Genomic DNA, 13,821 nt, shown 5'->3' on the forward strand with positions numbered 1-13,821 from the left:
TGAAGACAGAACCTTAGTGTTTATTTAATGCTTGATGGCTGGCAATATGAATGATTCCACAGCCAAGGGTGTGAGGTTATGAATAAACAGGGTGGGTTTTTTTAGCATTTATCACAAAAAATTTACTAGATATGGGATTGGATTTATCAATGAATGAATCTTAAACCAAGCAAAACATTGTTCCTTATAGACTTTTGGTTTCTACTCGAGTAGGTCTTATTGATAGGATCTCTCCCATTTCCCTTTTCCATTTTGTATCCATTACATTTAGAGAAGCAGTGCTCTGCTTCCTTGATGCATGTTGGAAAGGGTAACATATTATGATGGGAAATTATTATTTTCATATAGAAGCTTAATTTAGAATAAACTTTTAGAGTAGCGAGGCAACTGTAGCACAGTGCAGCAGTCAACACTCTTCTGTGAACTTGAGGAGATCATAATTCATGAGAAGACACCAAAATTTGTAGGCACGTGCCTAGATTAAAGCTGCAGTTGTCACTGGGACTAGTCACATGCTGAAGTTGAAAGTACACTCAAGTGTCCTTCTGTACAGATATATAAATAGTGCACCCGTTTGTAGTTGTAACACTTTTTTTGCAGCTCCACTGACTTTAATCTACCTGTGCTATTCTTTTCCTTCAGAATAATGAACTGTATAAACTCCTGGGGATTTTGGCAGAGCTCAATAGCCCAGAAAAAATAGGACAGAAAATTAATGCAAAGTATTTCTTACTATCCTGACATTCAAGGAGACTGTGATGAGTTGAGTTTCTGGACACTTAAGGACCTTCAGCCAGCTTTTGCTCTTACACAAGTAGAGATTGATTACAGCAGAGAGACAAACTATTTGTTTGTGTTGGACTAGGGTCAGGCAGTACACTGTTTATGCCAATCTATCATAACTTTTCAATAGAGGAATGTGATCCTGAGAGTTTTAAAAAAGGGAAGGTATGTGGTTATTAGTGGTTATTAGTGGTTATTAGTCAGCCTTTGTTGCAATGTCCCTGGGTTTGAAGTCTTCTTATTAATAAGTCATAGGGAACTAACAGTTGTTGGGTGATGAGCTGTCAATGTCTATTCTTAGAAATAATCAGGTGTGGCTAGTGGTAAGTTTCCATCTGGTACAAAATACATATACAGTCTGCTTGCTGGCAATGAGATTGGGAAATATATGGCTTACCTGGGGCACTCTCAACTGGCAGGAATTACAATACTCATTTCCTCCTCTTCATGTTATCCATCTTTAGTGACTTTCTTCTGTGACAACAGCCTCCATCTGCAGAGATGCCATTTGATTTTGTTGGCTGTGCACGCAATCTAGGCACCTGCCACGGGATCACTATTGATTTCATTGGTAAAGGCCAAGGGGCAAAAAAGGTAACTTTGCATTAGCTGTCCTAGCAATGCAACTAACTTACTGTGCAGCAACTGTTGGAGAGCAACCATACCCAGTGGATATACCTACTGCTTTTTGTTTGCTTCATTTCTGTGTTTTAAGCAAAGACCAAGCAAGTGCTGCAATCTTTAGTTCTGCATTTTAGCCAACACACCAAGACTGTGACATCATTTTGCCCTGCCACATTTTCCTCATGGGATGGTGATTAGGCTGACAGCCTATGCTGAGGTCAAGTTCTGCTTGCTCCCCTTCACAGCATCAGTAAAAGGGTACTGAAAGTCCTGAAGACCGTGAGAGAATGGACTGTGTCTTGTTTTTGTCACATCTGAATTGTTCTTATTCTGTGTCCTTTTGAAGAATATCTTCTCAAAAATATTCTCAAGGCAAAGTTATGTTGTAAAAATGATCCAGGACATACATTTCCTTCCAATATGCTGTACAGATGCTGGACTGATTTAATAACACTATTACCATCGTCCCCCATCCTCTCCCAGTACCTCTGAAATCCCTTTGCTAACAACCCATAATTACAATCCCTAGAGTGAAAATCTACGGACTACTTGATCTCCAAAAGTAGCATAACAAAAATACTAGCACCAACAAAATTTGTAGGGCTGCCCTCGCAAATTGGTACAAAAGTTGACATGAAGATTCAGGATTTTATCCAAGGCATCTTTACTGCAATTTAGGTAGACCATCTTGGAAATAGTGTATAGTTTATAGTGTAGCCACAAACTACTATGCATTAAATATCTGTGAAATGCTGTAACTGCAGCAAAGCCAAGCTTTAGCAGAGGCTGAACCTAGTACACGACTCCCATGAAGTCCCTTGATGGGACTTTGGGAGACAGAAGTCACTGGAGCACAGTCAAGAGCCACGCAGCCACCTCCAGACAATGCCTCGGTGTTATGAAGGATTCTACAAAGTCCCTCTAAGAGGGAGGAAAATACCTGAAGGAGAGTAAAGTATTAGCCCTGTTGTACAAGCAGCTGGTGAGACATCAAGAACGTGGTGTGTGCTGCTAGATCACATTCAGGAAAGATGGACTCATCCTACAGCAAGGCCCAGAGAAGGGCTGGTGTACATCAGTGAGCAGTGGAATGGAAAGTTCACCATTTGAGGGGACCCCAAGAGAACTCAACAAATATACCATGAGATGCATGTGACTGCCAAAGGGGAGTTTTCTCAGTTTACCAAGATGAATTGAGTGGTACCCATGGGGTACAGTACAGCAGTCCTGTGGAAACGGACACCGAGTCAGATGAGTCAAACAGTTGGATTCACTTATGTTGGTTGTTAGGAATCAATGAACGTTCTTGGAAATATTTCCTTCCACTCCTGTCTCTGCTAGTTTTTTGCAAGATGAGCGAGGGAGACCCAAAGACCAGATGGAGCTATGAGGGAGGCTTCCTGGTGTTATCTCCTCAGAGGAAGTGACAGTAGGCAGGGAGGTTCTGAACATGTAGTGTCTCCCTCCCTGGCTTAGCGGCTTGCACAGAAATCTATCCTCTTCAGAAACTTCACTTTTGGTGCCTCAGAGTGTTTTCAATAGTACATTTCTGCTGAAGTGCCCTCTTTAATGTGTGTCAACAAAATCTGTCTGCTGACACTGACCCCTGGATATCATTTCAACAACCAGAAGAAATCCTGCATGCCATGAAAAGAAGGTGGCCTGTGATTCAACATGTGTGGATTTGCACTAAGTATGGTACAAACAGGACATTTCGTTTACACAGCCTTTTCCAAGAATGATTATCCAATAGAATCGCTGATTTAAGTTTCTGTCCTGTTGCAAGTTTGCTGGACTGCACTGGTTTGGTCTGATTTTTTGTCCTGTGCATCCTGGCAGTGATTATGCCTGACTACCTGTCAAGCAGGTTATGTTGCCACATACGAAGGACATGAACTGAGGTTGACATGATCCAAGTGTTTGATCATTTGAGCCTGGAACTGCTACCACTTAAAAGAATTTTTTTGTCCATAGAGGTGTTGCATGGTGAAAAATACCGGAAGCTCTTTGGTTTTACATTTTCTGCCTCATTATTCATTTCAGACACTGAAATGGTATGACAGCAGGCAAGGAGCTTTACTGGACAATTGTGGAGTCCAGAATAATAACACTGGTTTTGGAAAACAGGCCTAATGGTTATCTGGTATTTTTAAAGTCACCTTAAATGTCAGGACTGGGAAATACTAGTGCAATGAATTTTTGCTGATGTCCTTTTCTAATTTGATGAGCAGAAACAAGTCTCTGTGCTGTATAGATGTGATGGTATTCATTTTACACCATGTATTTTTAAATAAAGCACCACAGAATATTCCTCTGGCTATATGTGTATACTGAGGGTCTTATTTATGACACCCCTTTAGGTGTTAGTAGCTCTGCCTCTGCTTGCTGCTATGCACAGGAATCTATTGGAGTGTTTGGCCTGAAGTTTGTCTTCCATCTGGCCAGTAAACAAAGTGACAGTGCAAACCCACTGAGATCACACATTTTCACCACCATGTTATAAATGCCTCCAGTCAAGGTGCAGGGGATGGAATTGAAGGGTCAGCTGCAGAAAATGTTACTGGAGCTTTGTGAAAGGAAAGAAAGTTGTGCCAGGGCAGTGAATACACTATTCCAAGTATAAGGGAACATATTAAGCTCACTTCTCCCAAAAGTAGTATTTTTTTTTTGCCACAGCAAGGGCATTTGTAATATTCCCTTTTGATAGAGATACCAAAATAGCTGGTTTTATATCAATTAACTTGACAAAAGTATTTTTTCTTTGTCTGCTTCCACTTCCATTTGCTTTTATGAGAAAGTTACATTTTTTCTCCTAACTCATCTACAAGGTGTTTCAGGAAAGCATTTGTTTTTACTGAGATTTTAAATTCCATCCAGAAGAACTCTTTGCACAAATGCAAAGAAAAGGGGAAGGTTCTTGCCTTTTTGTCCTTTTTCTTTCTTCACGCTTCTTCATTTTTCCTTGCAGTATAAATATCAAGGAAAATCAGTGTGGTCAATTCTTTGTGGCAAAGATACCTCCAAAATATAATACTTCAATGGACAGCTAATAATGCAACAAGAATCTGTGAGTACTAGCAGTAAATTATGCACAGCGGAATAAAATTTCACTCATTTTTCCACAAAATCAATGTGACTGTTACATTTGACTGAATTTCAGATTTTTCTCCTTGAAGATTACTTGACCACTGGATTTTCCCTGAGACTATTCTGATCCTTTTTGTATTATTCTTTTCTTTTTTTCTTTCTTTCTTTTTGTTAAGAATCAACTGGTTTTTGTAAGCTTAGTAAATTCTCAGCTTGCCAAGCTAAATATTCCAGACAAGGAGCTACTTGTCCAAAGTAGTTCTGCTATGGTAATGCACCCTGACCTTTCAAGCAAAGGGCATTTGAGGTTGTGAAACAAGCCCTCAGCATGTGAGATGCTACTGGAACGCCACATGCCTTCACTCCCCTTTCATGCCATGCCCCTGCAACCTGACAGTTACTTATGGGACCTGCCTTAAAGGTTGTTTTATGGTTGTGACTTTGGCTGCAAGACTGTTTTCACTCCTGCAGAGAGAGCAAGTGTGCTTGCAGTCAAGTTTTATACTTAAAAGCCTGTCTGTGCTGTTATCAAGAGCACAGCTCTAATCTCTTGTTGCTCATCATATTTCTGTAGCCCCTTTTGCTCCAGTGGAAGAGCCTGGCTGTAGCAGAACATGCTCTTCTGAGCAGCTCTGCAATGCAGACACAATTGCTGCTCCATCTACCATGATAGGAGTTGTGCCCAGCTGTAAACTTCAGAGATGTTACTTGTTTTCTTTCACACCAAAGCAGACAGCAGATTTCAGCTTCTTTTCCATACACTAGCAGCTACTGTGTTTTGCTAGCATGAGAAGCTACAGTTCAGTTTCATGAGAGTGGTCTGCCCAGAACAGTGGTCTGCACAGAACTGCCCACCTCCACTTCCCTCTTCCTTTTCCCTCTGTGTGTGCCATCCCAGGGTAAAGCCTGGAAGCTGCTGAAGGTCTCCAGAAGCTGGAGGAACTGCAGATTTGCAGCAGGTGGTGGAGTTGGCTCTGCTCTTCTTCCTTTCTCAGTTTCCAGGTGGCATCTTTTAACTGATGCTGCAAGAGAAGGAGAAGAAAGCACCCTGGAAAATGTAAGGGTCTGCTTCTGCCATGTGAGTTAGGAGATATTTAGAGGTATGGTATGTGTTCCTCCTAGGACAGGAAGAGAGGTTATGTACTGTGTGCAGAATGCATAACATTTAAGTTCTGGTCAGGGAGTTGTTTTGCTTTCTGAGCTACTTGGAGAGTTTTGATTTCATTCAATAAACTCAGCCCCAGTGCAAGGGTTAGGAAGAGACTCACATGTGACACTGCTTTCCTTGTGTGGTGGGGTGGGAATCACAGGGTTTTCTTCTGCCTCCCAGAGGCTGGCAACTGCTACTGTTGTCAGCACACTGCTGAGCCATGGTGGACATGCAGCATAGTTAGGCCAAAGTATATTCCTAGGTGAAAAGACCTTTCAGATTTCCAAATAAAGTTTCACATAAACCAATTACTTAACAGGTGCTTTTCTCACTACTGTCTCCCCATCCTGCATATCGTCTGTCTGAAAAGTGTTCTGGAATGTTCTTTTTTGCTCCGGTATGGGTGAGGATGTTGTACCTACTTCCTACTCAGAAGAGCCAAGCCATCAATAGTTAAGAACCTCTTGCCAATGTTGAGGAGGCAACAACAGTGTTGTCTCTCTGCCTTGCCTATGGAAGCTGGCAGCAACAATCATACTAAGGCCTGGGCCAAACCACTAAACTCTCTTGTGCCATTTGAGTCACAGTGGTCTGTTGTCGGAGGGGAAAAAGGGATGAGAGGAAGAAAGAATAAATTCTAAAGGCTGAGCAGGATGTTTTCTGTTTGTCACTCTTAAATTGAACGAGTTTATTCCCCCTCTGTTCCCAAATATCTGTTTTCAGTTTCTCTAAAAGGCTGGAAATTGATGGGTTTAGAACACAGCGAGCTTTTCATTTGTCAAAATCATTTTATTCCAAAGATTAAATGAGCACGGCTCCCTGAGAGAGGGACTCACACTGAAAAAACTAAACCAGATTAACAGTTTCTTTTCAAGTTTTGATACGTAGGCTGGCCTCGTGCATATCCACAGATTGCAGTGCTGATTTTACAGAGAGTATTCTGCATGGCTGTGTGTCACAGCACGCAATCATGTCTGACTCCTGTTATGCGCCTCTAGTCCCAAATCTCTGTGGACTCTTGAGTATTATTCTGCATAATTTTTCTTTCCTGCATTTAGTAACTGTGCTTCATCTCCTTAGTGAGACTAGCCAGCGAAATAATAATTTCAGCTGTAGAATATCAAACTCATAGTGCACATGAGCAACCAGTTTCCCATCCCTGTTTGCCTTTGGCTCAAAGATTTTATTTGTAACTGAGTGAGTACACTTGTACTTAGTACTGTAACATCATATTGTAAACCCTTAATAACCTGAGAATGTCAGCCTGAGCTCATGGGTATTTACTGTCTCTCAAAGGAGAGAGACATGCTACAGCTGTTGACAGATTTTGCTCTGGGTGTAACATAACATAACAAACTTGTGAGGAGCTATTGCATCAATACAACAAGTAGGTTCAATCAGCAATACAGTACACATGCATACACTTTGCTAACAGGCATGAATATAGGACTATAAAAGGACTGTGAAGTTTTCTTTAATATGTTTGCGTAGAAAACTGTGATTTAAAATAATTTCTCTCTCACATAGTTGTTTGTTCATTTGCGCCTGTGTCAATGACTTACAAATACCTTTATTCTGTTAAAAGGTTATTTACTGGCTCAACTGTATCTTTGCTATCCATACTCCTTGTGTGTAAGAAGCCTGACAATTAATGCTAAGCTTAATTCCACGTTTGCAGAAGTGGGCCCACAGATGGTTGTTAATTTCCCTTGGTACCCATATAAGCCAACATCTCTGTTATTTTACTTACAAAATAAACACTATACATTTACTTAATTATACTTGATGTCATAATTTCAGGTTTTCTTTTGGCCTACAGGGGCTCAGGGCCCTCAGGGTAGCTTTCCTCATTATTAAACAACAGTTGTATGGCTGTAGTTAATAAATTATGGTTGAAGAAATGCAGTAAAACCAATGCACAGCAGTTTCTAAAATAAAGTGAAAAATACATCTTTACAGTGAAAAATGTGGTTTTCCAAAGGGAAAGAGTGAAGTGCAGTTCAAAACTGTTGCCTTTATTTGCTAGTTTGTCCTCCCTTTGAATGAATGGATAATGTCTGCGTTCTAAAGAGGAAAATCATGAGAAACAGCATTCACAGTGAAATGGGACAGAGATTGTTGCTGCTTTTAATACCTTTTTAATTTCAGCTGATGTTTGAAACTACTTTAAGGGCAGAAGTGACTTCCAGCAGGGTCTGGTCACACCACACACTATATCCTCATGGACAAAGCCCTGGGAGCTCTCACACTTCTCGGCAAATGGATGTCTTGGTCTCTTGCCTCTGTTTCTCCATGCACTTTTCAAAAACACCTCCAAAGGTCATCCTTTATCCACAGCCCTCCTCCTTTTAACACAGGGCCTTGTAGCTTCCTGAAACAAACAGCTGTCCCCAGTGATTTTTTTATATATGATTTTCTTTCAATCCCACCTTGTGTGATAGTTTGTGTTTGGCAACAGCAGTGTAAGTGAAAATTTGGAAGTCTAAAATATGTAAAGCACAAGTTCTTTAGCCATCTACTGCAGATTTTGCTCCTGCACTTCATATTGCATATTTTAAAACATAATGCTGGCTGAAGGAAGCAGATAATAATCCAATGGCTGTTGACAGAATTAGAAGATATATTGTATGCAATCAGCTCCGTATTTGCACAACAGATTTAATTACGTGGTAAAATTAATTTATCAAGTTTTTGTATTTATGCTTTGATTATTCATCATCAGGTTTCTGTATGCATTTTTGGAAGGGTCTTTTTTGGTCTAGTCCAAGCACTGCTGAACTGCTCTGATTTGTTGGATATGTCACTGTAGTTGCAATGCTTTGCTGCTTTTTTTCTTTTCTTTTGCATTTTTATGCTCTGAAAGTAACATCTTTTTCTTTATCTTTTTTAAAGATAAAGACATTCCCTGCTGATACATCTAATCCTTTTTTCGATCCTTTTACAACAGTACCACAGTTTTCTGTAAGTAGAACCTGCAACTAAAAAAACTGTGTTTTAACACAATTCCAACTGATTTTTTAAGTGTCAGAAATCTATGCGCTAAGTAGTCCTCAAAAATAAAAAAGATAAATTCCAAGTAAAATTGGATTATGAATCAGTTAAATATTCCCATTATACAAAATGTTGCCTGCATTCAGACATTGCTGCTTATTAGACAGAGGACTAAGTGTTAAAGGTCAAGGCTCACAACTAATGAAGTTGGTCCCAAAATGCGGTGTTCAGGACTGTAGAGGACACTTGTGAAGCTCCACAGCATCTTTCCAAGGAGCAGTAAGGGAATGGGAAGACTCAGTCCTCTGTCTAGCAATTGCATGGCCTCCTGCCTGAAACTGCCCACTGTGCCATCACAAAGAGGGCCCTGATTTTCATTGAATTTACATCTGAATTTTAAGGAAGAATTATAGTTAGTGTGTTGATGACTACAATGGTATCCTTGTATAAACTCCCATGTTTACTTAATAACTTGAATCCAGTATTGAATTTGATTCTTGTTAAACTTTCACAGAAGATGTGACTTAGAGATTTTGGTAAGGTAAACAGCATAAAACCAGAAACCAATTATTTGACCATTTAAAAAGTGAGTACAATCTAAGTCCTACTTTAATGGTAGGACTGTAATACATATGACAAAATTCTGTAATATGTATGACAAAATTAACTACTCTATAAGAAACACTCTCTGCTTATAAACCCCAGTAAAATGACTTAAGTTTTTAAATTATGTTTGCAAAATGAAGCATTTCAGACTTTTACCTTAACTTTTACTGATTGCAGCAATCTATATCTGGCATATAATCAGAGATAAGTAACTTCATTCACTGTCGGGTCGTGTGCAGGTTCTGTCCACATTTAATGATTTAAAGAGGCATTTCTTTCACAATAAACCTGATCACAGCCTTTTATGTAAATGTGTTTTTTTCCATGTAAGGATTTTAAAGCCAGAGTTAGTTAGGCTCCCCAAGCTGTATAAGTGGCACTGCTGAGCTCTAATTAAATGCATTCAAAAGTGCACAGGAATATGTCACAGCAACATTTCATTAGGTCAGCCAAGTCCAGACAGTACAATTGTGATAAAGTCTAACTCAAAATTACAGTGCTTGTGTCTTTCATAATAGTACTTTATCTAAGGAAAAAAGATGTGCCTCCAAAATACTCTTCCCACTATTTAGTAATGATTGTCAGGACATTATTTTTCATTATTGTCTCTGACAGTTATGATGAAAACAAAATTTAGGTGGGTTATATAACATATTCTTTCATCATTGCGGGGGGACAGAACTGTAAAATGTAAACAGAAGATACACCAATATACTTACACACAGAAATTTCCATACTGCAGAAGATCCCAAATTCAAATGTTAAAATTGTTGTTTTGTTCTGTTGGGAGAGAAGAAGCAAAGTAAAATTCAAGCTAATCTTTCTGAAATTCCATCTTCTCCCCATAGATTTCCATTTCCCTGGGCATGTTGGAGGGCAGAATCCAGATCACAAATATTTAAAACACCATTACAATAAAAACCTAATGATGTGTGATCCATCATATGATCCCAAACGTTCCTGTCAGTTATACACAAATATCTGTGACAAACAAGCAGCTACCCAGAGGACTGCATAAAGATGGGAAAATAAATTAGTAAGGTTAACTGGGCTTTGGTCCTGTGTTTTGTGGCCTTCCATCACAGCCCAAAGAGATGTGCTTCTCCCCAGCAGTTTCAGTTCATCCTGATGCATGGGCTCTGCCGAGGGCCTGAAGATAGTTACATCACAGATGGGAGCTGGAAGGGAAGAGTTTAAATCAGTGATAGGACTTGCAGGCAGAACAGTCACCAGTCACACACAAACTCAGATGGTAACATTTGTTGATCTTTTTCCTTGTTTGTTTTCTTTTTTTTTTTTTTTTTCTTTTTCCTTTCCTTGCTTCCCCTTCACTTTTTTAAATTTATTTATTTTTTGCTTGGAAGAAAACATTGAAATGTTATTGAGTGTGAAAGGAATTATGGATAGTGACATTTAGACATTTACATCTCGTGTATGGCTTCTAATTTGGTGGTGTATATGCAGTTGTGTTGATTTTATCAGAGGAAAAATTAGAGAACTTGGTTACCTGGTATGTATAAATATAAGCTTCATGCCAGGAACCCTCTGAATTTCAGTGGTTTCTATACAGAAATGGCAGGCATGATGGTCACTTTCTCAGGATGGTTTAACTCACACAGATTTAAATAAATTAAATTATATCTGTTAGAACCGGTAAATATTTGGCTTAAGTATACTGTGCAAGCAGATACACATAAAATGATGCTGTAAAACAATTATACAGAGCAAACACACTATAGGACTCCAGATAATTCTTCAATAAGTGTAATTTATCATCACTCTGCTGATTTCAGTAAGGCTGGGAGAATTTACATCAGCATCACGGTGATGCCTTCTTTCCATGCTGTAAAGTAAGATTTGTCAGTCCTCAGAGCACAGGAATCCTGTATGAGGAACATCAAATTTCATATCTTGGCAACTTGTAAGAATGAGTTTTAAAAGCCAAACTACAGAGAATTCTGAACATGTTGTGTTAGCCATTATTTACACACATAATTGGCCAGAGTTGGAAGGAGAGTCTCTTTAGTTGGTTTTACACTTTCCATATTACTAATTTTGTGGAATTAATGAAATTCTTTTTAGTTCAGAGGTTATTTTGGAGCATATCAGATGTGTTTAGATACATTAAAAATGACTATGATCAAGCAACCTAACACAGCCATTCCTTCCTGGGCTCAAATAATTATACTGTTTAAACTATTTGTGTTTCACATTGCTCCTGTGAGTCTTGCAGAGTTTGAGAAACAATTAAAAGCTGCTTGCTTACGATGGTGACTTTCCTTTCTCCCTGCCTTAGAGTCTGAGCCAGGTTCAGAAGAAAAGGTTGTCAAGGAAGAAATGCAGCTGATACCACTAGGAGCATGTTCTAATGATCCTGACACACTAACTGCAGTTCCTCAGTTTTCTTCCCAGTTCAGGGTCATACATGCACCGTAGGCACTAACTGCTGTGGTTTGGCAAGAGAAATAGTCCACGCCAAAAAACAAGATAGGGCTGTTTGATTTTTAGGGATCCTCCCCTGTTGTTTTTAAAGTAGCCCAGTCTTTGCTGTAATATTGGTGCACTGATATGCCTCATCTGAAAGACAGGAGATGGTTGCTTGCTGTTTGTCTTAAATTAGCACTTCCAATATTGCTTTAACATCGCCTGTCACTGGATACTGCAAGAACATCTGTTGAGGCATGTTCCAGTTAGCTAATGTGGGAAAGGGATGGAGACTTGGAAACCCAGACTCCTAAAAACCCAGACTCCTGGCTGTTAACAAAACATAGAGTAGTCAGAGGACCTACCAGCAAACTATATAGGACTTCTGAAGAATATTCCAGAAATCTCGTGTTGTCAGCATTTTGCATTATTTTTAGGGAAAATGTAATAATGATAAGTGTCATTCTCCAAACTGATTATGTCTTTTACCTGAATGCTGCCAGTCTCATGCGTGCAGTGTTATCTCACATAGTGCATGTTGCAATCAGACTTGTCCCTCAGGCATCAAAAGTGACTGTTCAGTATCTACAGAGACCTCATTGAGAAGTTATAGCTACAGTACAGCCTCTCATTTGTTCTCTTTATTAGTTGTTGTTACTCTTTGGCAACGAACTGGATAGTGAAGGGTAGCAAGACCAGTAGAAGCTAATCTACACCTTTTTCCTTTGTGTGTGTGTATTTTCCTTTTTTTTTTTTGTAGGCAGAATTTGCAGACAGCAAAATGCAGTGCTGTGCAGTGCAGTCATCACCTAAGATAACACTGGTAACTCCATCGCCTGTGCTGAGGTCCTTGGCAGAGACTGTACCCACTCCTACGGTCCAGACAGTATATACGTCGCATAAACCGATTTCGCTGGCAGACAGGTATTGTGAAGTTCCTTCCCAGAAATACTGTGATGCTCTCTGCATTAGGAATCAGCTTGATTTCCCTTTTTCTGTCATATTTACCATGACGTGTCATTTCCTTCCATAGTGAAAGATTGCTGCTTGTGGGTTATGTAAAGAAATACCTGTAACTCATATCTTCTCTGAGAAAAAAAAAAACCTACCTTAATCAGCTGCTGCAGCCAGCAGCCATTTCTATGGCTTATGGCCTGGAGAGAAAGGGTTGTGCAGATTTTGCTCAGGCAAGTCATTTTGTCTGAACCACAAAGGTTTTGTTTTAATAATTGCTGTTGCAATTTGTTTTTTGAAATTAAATGTCCGTGGGGGAAAGCTGAGGTTGAGAAATGTCTGTTCTTCTAAATGAAAAACAGGCATTTGTTTTCTTTCTTCTCCCCCTCCTTTTTTTTTTTTTTTTTTTTTTTTTTTAATGATTTCAAGCTACAGTGGTCTTTCTTGTAGTTTCTCAGAGAAACAGCAACCTATCCATCTTTCCACAGACAGACTGTTTTCAGTTTTCTGCTCTTTCATCCTATTGGTTTTTTGCATGCTAGCTTCTTATTCTGGAATTTAATAAAAGCTGAATTTTGCAGGCTGATAATTTACAGAATCCAAATATATGAGTGGATATACTCAGGACTTCCAGAGCACAGATAATCTGAGGCTTATGTTGAAAAGTATTTCTTTGGCATCATAATAAATGAATCTTTTTTAATTTTGGATTCACAGTCAGTTCCCATTTCTGGTTATTAATTATTTTTTGTAGATGTTGGCTATTTGCACCTGCACACTTGTTCAACACTGCTAACTCATCTAAAAATTTCTCATTCCAGTGAAAAAGTAATTCTGAAACTGTAGTGCTGAACTTAGCTTCTGTAGGATGTCTCAAACACAGGTGGATAATCCTACACCTGCTTGTCCATGAACGGGCTGCAAGGTCTCCGCACTGCAGTTTAAATCTCCAAACTGTTTTACAAGCGTTAGATGCCTAATTTTCAGAATAACACAGCAAACAGTTTCTGAAATGGCATCTCTAATCCAGGACATTCCCAGTAGTACAGAGCCTGTGTGCTCTGGAGTGAATTGGTATGTGAGAGCAAGGACTTTAGGCTCTGGCTCCCACACTCTGCTATGTGCAGGGCTGTGGTTAATTCAGCATATATAGATGTCCCCCAATATCAGACCATGCCAAGGAGCAGAAGGTTGTAACAGCA

At 39.4% G+C, this 13,821-nt stretch overlaps 1 protein-coding gene and 1 long non-coding RNA gene across 4 annotated transcripts in view; one reads left to right on the plus strand and one right to left on the minus strand.

Annotated features, from left to right (window-relative positions):
* EPB41L4B (erythrocyte membrane protein band 4.1 like 4B) overlaps positions 1-13,821 on the plus strand; it is a 170,823-nt gene that overhangs the window by 151,800 nt on the left and 5,202 nt on the right. The window contains exons 23-24 of one of the 3 annotated variants that reach the window (XM_050330019.1): positions 8,537-8,605; positions 12,426-12,589. In XM_050330019.1, coding sequence (XP_050185976.1) covers positions 8,537-8,605; positions 12,426-12,589 — 233 coding nt within the window. Of the gene's footprint in view, positions 1-1,247; positions 1,675-8,536; positions 8,606-12,425; positions 12,590-13,821 lie in introns of those variants that run through there. The other 2 variants (XM_050330029.1, XM_050330040.1) reach the window with 2 other exon arrangements.
* Positions 6,088-13,821, minus strand: part of LOC126647635 (uncharacterized) — a 35,057-nt gene continuing 27,323 nt past the window's right edge. The window contains exon 3 of the long non-coding RNA XR_007630631.1: positions 6,088-10,021. This is a non-coding gene — a long non-coding RNA (uncharacterized LOC126647635). The remainder of the gene's footprint in view (positions 10,022-13,821) is intronic.

This window comes from Myiozetetes cayanensis, unplaced genomic scaffold, assembly GCF_022539395.1.
Source record: "Myiozetetes cayanensis isolate MyiCay16 unplaced genomic scaffold, myiCay2020 scf1, whole genome shotgun sequence".
NCBI lineage: Eukaryota > Metazoa > Chordata > Aves > Passeriformes > Tyrannidae > Myiozetetes > Myiozetetes cayanensis.